Source organism: Dermochelys coriacea, chromosome 2 (genome assembly GCF_009764565.3).
Source record: "Dermochelys coriacea isolate rDerCor1 chromosome 2, rDerCor1.pri.v4, whole genome shotgun sequence".
NCBI lineage: Eukaryota > Metazoa > Chordata > Testudines > Dermochelyidae > Dermochelys > Dermochelys coriacea.
In genome coordinates, this window is record NC_050069.1 from 209,349,219 (window position 1) to 209,355,218 (window position 6,000).

At 43.1% G+C, this 6,000-nt stretch overlaps 1 protein-coding gene across 1 annotated transcript in view; it reads left to right on the plus strand.

The window, feature by feature from the left end:
* Positions 1-2,833, plus strand: part of C2H7orf31 (chromosome 2 C7orf31 homolog) — a 41,138-nt gene extending 38,305 nt beyond the window's left edge. The window contains exon 9 of the mRNA XM_038389102.1: positions 2,000-2,833. Coding sequence (XP_038245030.1) covers positions 2,000-2,833 — 834 coding nt within the window. The remainder of the gene's footprint in view (positions 1-1,999) is intronic.
* The last annotated feature ends 3,167 nt before the right edge of the window (positions 2,834-6,000 follow it).

Genomic DNA, 6,000 nt, shown 5'->3' on the forward strand with positions numbered 1-6,000 from the left:
GACCAGGGCTAAGTGAAAGTTAATGGGACTTAAATGTCTAAGTGGCTATGTCACTTTTAAAAATGGGACTTTTTGATAAAGCGTATGTCTACACTGCAGCTGGAAGTGTAATTACGAGGTAAGGTAGACATACACAAACTAGTCGTGACTGAGCCAAAAATAACAGTGTCACTGCAGCGGTGCAGGAAGCAGGACAGGTTGGTCACCTGCATACATGCTTAGGGCTCAGACAGGATAGTATTTAAGGAGTGAAGACATATCCTTAGATGCTCTTGAAAATGTTTAGGGTTGTCAGATAATTGCAGTTACTTCAAACAATTAACTCAAAACAAATGAACTCAATTAAAAAATTAATTGCAATTAATTGAAGTTTTAATCGCACCATTAAACAAAAACAGAATACCAATTTAAATTTATTATAAATATTTTGGATGTTTTTCTACATTTTCAAATATATTGATTTCAATTACAACACAGAATACAAAGTGTACAGTGATCACTTTATATTATTTTTTAATTTCAAATATTTGCACTTTAAAAAAAGATAACCAAAAGAAATAGTATTTTTCAGTTCACCTCATATAGATACTGTAATGCAATCTCTTTATCGTGAAAATGCAACTTACAAATTAGAATAACTTTTTTGCATAACTGTACTCAAAACAAAACAATGTAAAACTTTAGAGTCTACGAGTCCACTTAGTCCTACCTCTTGTTCAGCCAATCGCTAAGACAAAAAGTTTGTTTATATTTATAGGAAATAATGCTTTCTGCTACTTATTAACATTGTCACCTGAAAGTGAGAACAAGCATTCACACGGCACTGTTGTAGCTGGCATTGCAAGGTATTCACGTGCCAGATATGCTTAACATTCGTATGCCCCTTCATGCTTCGACTTGTAGATTGCACTATCTTTTGTTTTTCTGTTTTTACAGTGCAAATAGTTGTAATCAATAAATAATAATAATTTTACCCCATATCTTAAACAGAAAAGATGCTGAGTTCTCTTAAAGGTGACCTGGAAAAAATAGTTTGTGCCCTTTTTCTGCTTCTTTATGATGTATAAAGAAGGCTTGAAAAGTGTATTTTCAACAACTTGCTTCTAGATGAGAAAATCCAAAATGGCAGCTCTCATTAATTCAAACACAGGTCAGTTTTCCTTGCCCTCTGGCCTCAGAACTTGTGTCCACTCTGGGCCAGACCTGTTTGTCCCAACAACATTAGTACTTTAAAATAAATAGCAGAAATAAAACATTTGGGTTATTTGAGTAATTTTTAGACTGCTAACTGTACCAGGCAGGGATGGTCATTTACTCTGTTTGTACAGTGTCTAGTACAATGGAGCTTTGACTTAGTTGAGGCTCCTTGGTGCTACCGCAATACAAATAATTAATAATGAAGATAGATCAGTGGTTCTCCAAACTATGGTCTGCAGAGAGCTGGCGGGCCATATTGTTTTAATGATATTTGTTTCCAACTGCTAAATTACATTAAAAGAAGCTAAACAATATACATTAACATTAGCATTTGTTGGTATTGCAACGTGGATGTCATAAGATCATAAATAGGAGGGATGATAACCATAGAAAGTGGGAGAAGCCTCCTCCCATATGTGTCCTGTACATAGATGCTGGGCACAATACGTTTATTGTCCTCTCCCAAGGAAACGGTCTGAGTTTAGCCTTCCAATATGCTCTGGGCAGGGGTGGGATCATGGTCTAGGCTCCTCCCCTAACCAGCAGAGTTGGCGTGTCTACGGGAGGGCACTAACTGCTCACTTTCAAAGGGTGAAGCAGTGGCCATATTCCCCCTGACTGTGCCCATGTCTGGCAGCACGCCTCCACACCACCCCAAGTATGGGGCTGTGGATGAAGACTCACACTTGAACCCTTTTGGCAGAGTAAGCCAACCATCAGGACCACCAGCCACGACACTCTTCCTTTGTGAAATGCACAGGTTTAGATGCCAACCCTAATTCTTTTTTTTTGCCTCCCACAGAAAGAAACATTTCTGCCTAGTCTCTCACAAGTGAGACCCCTAGAAGGGCGCATCGCACGTTTCCTCCAAAGTCGGCGTCCCCACGAATCAGTTTTACAAGAACAGGATTCCTCAGATGTCCGCGTGCCTCCAGTTTTGTGCACAGTTCATGCTGTCATACCCAGTTACTCAGACATGATACTTAGCAATAGGAAAACAGCGACAAATCTGGATCAGCAATGTAAACATACAGAAAATGAAGCCAAGAAAAGGGAGGACGACTCGCTGCAGACTCTTCATCTGCCTCAAGCATGTTACCAGAGAGATGAGAGTCAGGATAACAGACGTATAGTAAACAAATTTCAGAAAATCACAGATACATGGCAAATGGAAGCTTTGTACAGAAGGCAGCTTGCAGTCAGACCTGAATCTGAACCTCCTCCCACACCATCTTGGAATTCCCTTTACTATGAAGATTTGAAACCCAGCCATTTAGACCAATACATTGTATGGCACAACCCAGTTAGTCTTTGTAAGCCAGGTGTACCAAAGAATCAAACAGGTGGAGAAGGTGGACATTTTCAACCTGAGTGCAATGATCAAGAGGAAACCCAATATGCTTTGAGTTTGGATGGCAACCCACCTAACATGGCACTGTTTGAATGGATTCCTAATTCTGGGGTGCCTCGACCTCAGACATCATTACTCGAGCTTCAGGATTCCTTTTCTAAAACAGGAGCACACAAACGTTTTCATAATTCTATTAACGGAGAAGCAAAAGACCTCAGGGATAATATTCATGAAGGGAGGAGGCACACATTCTATGGCTTCAATTCATTTTATTTCTATAACTGACATGTGCCTTTGTCCCTTTAAATTAAAAAAAAAAGAAGACCCAATCGATCCCTCTCCTTATATTTATGATTTGATGTTTTGTGGCTTATGTTTTGGACTCTTTTCTCTGTTTTACTGGTAAAGTAATGAAAAGAACATCCACAGTCTGAGACACAAAACCTTTTATTTAAAAAACAAAGGTGATGGAACACAAAATTAAATTGTAGTGAATCCCCAGGGATGGACTGCATTCACCCAACAGTTCTGAAGGAGCCCTAGAATTAATAGGTAAGCCACTAAGCAAAACATGTAATTTGCCATTAAGTATAAGCACCAAAGGACCTCAAGGAGCCACTAGAGTAGCTGTTTTTAAAATAAGGTCTAAGGATGATTAAGGGAATTAGCTCAGTGGTTGGAAAAATAGTTGAGAAAAGTATAAAGGACTTTTGAGTATATGATAGAAATACAGCAGCTGTTGTGGGAAGGCTGGATTGTGCTTCTCTACGTGTTTACAACGTTAACAAAATAGAGGCTAATTGCAAACCACTAGACAGAATGTACTTAAACATTCTGAAGCATTTTGATAGAGGCCTCCCTTAAAAATGAGAAACTATTAAGGAAACTTTGTGTAAAGCCCTATTGCAGGTTAAGAACTGGCTACGAAGTTAGGACACAAAATGTAAGACTAACCAGCTATTCTGACTGCCGAGAGAGGTTAGTAGTGGGATATTACAATGCTGATCCCTGGGTTAAGTATGGTCCCAGTGAATTTATTAAGGAGCTAGGAGGCAGATTGGGATTAGTAAAGTGCCAACATTTGCTAATGACACAACCCTATATAGGTTTTTAATTAGTTATTTAAACCAGGGATTATTAAATTAGGCCCCCAGGAGGACATGAAGGAGGTGGAAGATGTCACAAGGCTTTCTTCACTTTTGTCTGCTGAACTGTTCCATTGAAGGAGCAGGAATTGCCTCTTCGCTCCCCACAGACAGACCCCACAGATTAGCGGGATATAGAATCATATTCACACTGAATACATGCCCCTGGCAGTCCCTTCCCACTCACTGACCTCATGACCCCAGTGGGGGGCTTCCTGCACCTAGCAGCTGCCTTGGGACTTTCCTTAGGTATTGGGTGGGGACTGAAAGATAATCTAGCCAGGGATTTATAATATCTATGTGTGGGAACTCCATGGGGCCGACTGGAAAAGGGATTGTTTCCCAGTCCTGCCCCATTCCCTGCACAGATCCCCAGAGAGCTCTCTGACTCTCTAGACATCAGGGGAAATGATGCAATGCCAGCAGCTGAGCCCCCTTTGTCCATCAGAGTGGGAGACCGGCATACAGTGCATCCTCTGTCTATATGTGGACAAAATCAGGTAGCTCACGAAAGCTTATGCTCAAATAAATTTGTTAGTCTCTAAGGTGCCACAAGTACTCCTGTTCAAAAAAAGATTAGATACAAACCCTAGGAGCATAAGAACAGCATCTGCAGTTCTAGTAGATTGAATAAACATTCTAAGTGCTATCAGCCCTTATGCTTCAGGATGTAAGCTGATCATGGGCAGATTTAAGAGCCCACTACAGCGTCCAGCTTTGACCACTGCAAGAGACAGGACTGGACCATAGATCTCTTCTGATATAGCAGTTCCCACATTACTAGACTCACAAGACAAAATGAGCAGTTAATTTTGTAGCCATGATTTTGAAACATGACTCTCAAACTATCTGCCAGGGCAGGTAGTTTGATCACAAATGTCTTATTATGGACTAGAACTACAAACTGCCACTTTAGGTGCCTACACCCAACATTTAGGCACCACTGAGATCCACAAAAACAACCCCCTAAGCTGCCGCCTAACCATGGAGGTGCTTAAATTTCTGCTGTTGGGCAAGCGCAAAGCTGCCTAAGTCCTGATACCACCAAGCTACTGGTTGCTCAGTGCCCTGACACCTAAACCCCAAAAGGATATTCAAACTATCTCACCTGCAGGGCCCCATCTGGTAGATGTGCTCTGAGCACACATAACCCACCTGAAGTTAGTTGAGGGAGACCAGGTCAGGTAGTAAGAGAGAGTGAGTGTGTATGTATATGCCCAATAGTTAGGGCATTCATCTAGTGGATTCATTACTCCTGAGGGCATTCTGCACCAAAAAATTTTAAAATTCTGCGCACAATATTTTAAAATTCTGCAAGTTTTATTTGTCAATAAACAAATGCAGAGGCAGTGGGGAGCACAGGCCACTGGCTGCATGAAGGTGGGAGATCACCCTGCAGCCTCCCCACCCCGGGGACGCAGACTCGGTGGTGAGGCTGCATCCAATCCTGACACAGCACAAGGCCTGGGCCTGCCCCTCTGTGCCATGTGCACCAGGTGTGAGGCAGGCAGGCTCAACCAGGCAGGATCCAAGTGTGGAAGAGTTCAGTGTGGGGGGATTCAGGTGTGGGGTGAGAGGATTCTGTGTGGGACAATCTGGCTGCAGGCAGCTCAACAGGGAGTCTAGGTGTGGTGGGATCTGGATGCTCGTGGGGAGGGGTGGGGTAGGTTCCAGGTGCAGAGGCAATGGGACTCCGCCAGGGCTTTCAGGTGAAAGCGGTTAGGGGTCTCAGCAGGGGGGTCTGGGTGCAGCTCATTGGGGGTCAGTGGTGTGGGGGTCTGGATGTGGGAGCTCAGGGTGGTGCAGGGGGGTGGGAATCGTCAGGGTGGGGATTTGAGTGCAGGGTGCTCAATGGGGAGTGGCCTGGGTGCAGGGGTGGCAGTCTGGGGGCAGGGGGTTTCAGATGCAGGAATTGAGGTTCAGTGGGGTGGGGTTCAGGTATGGAGGGCTAGGGGGGTTCTGGGTGTATGGGGTGAGGCTTGGCCGGGGTGTCTGGGTATGGGAGGTCCAGATGCCTGGGGTTTGGGGAGATGTGGGAGCAGCTCCCCATACAAGAACTGCAAAGGCTTTATAGATTACATAAGATTAAGATATCATTACATAAGGAGACCCAACCATACAAATCTTACAAAGGAGACTTAATTTGAAGCTTTTCTTGGATACGTTGATGCCCTGGAGAATAATTTGACAGCCAACCTCTTCTGCTACAACTACTTACAATGCTATAACTTAGATTGACTTTAGAACATGCTACCAAATGATAACAGAGTGACAGGATAATAATCTCTGACCATAACAGAGCTGCAG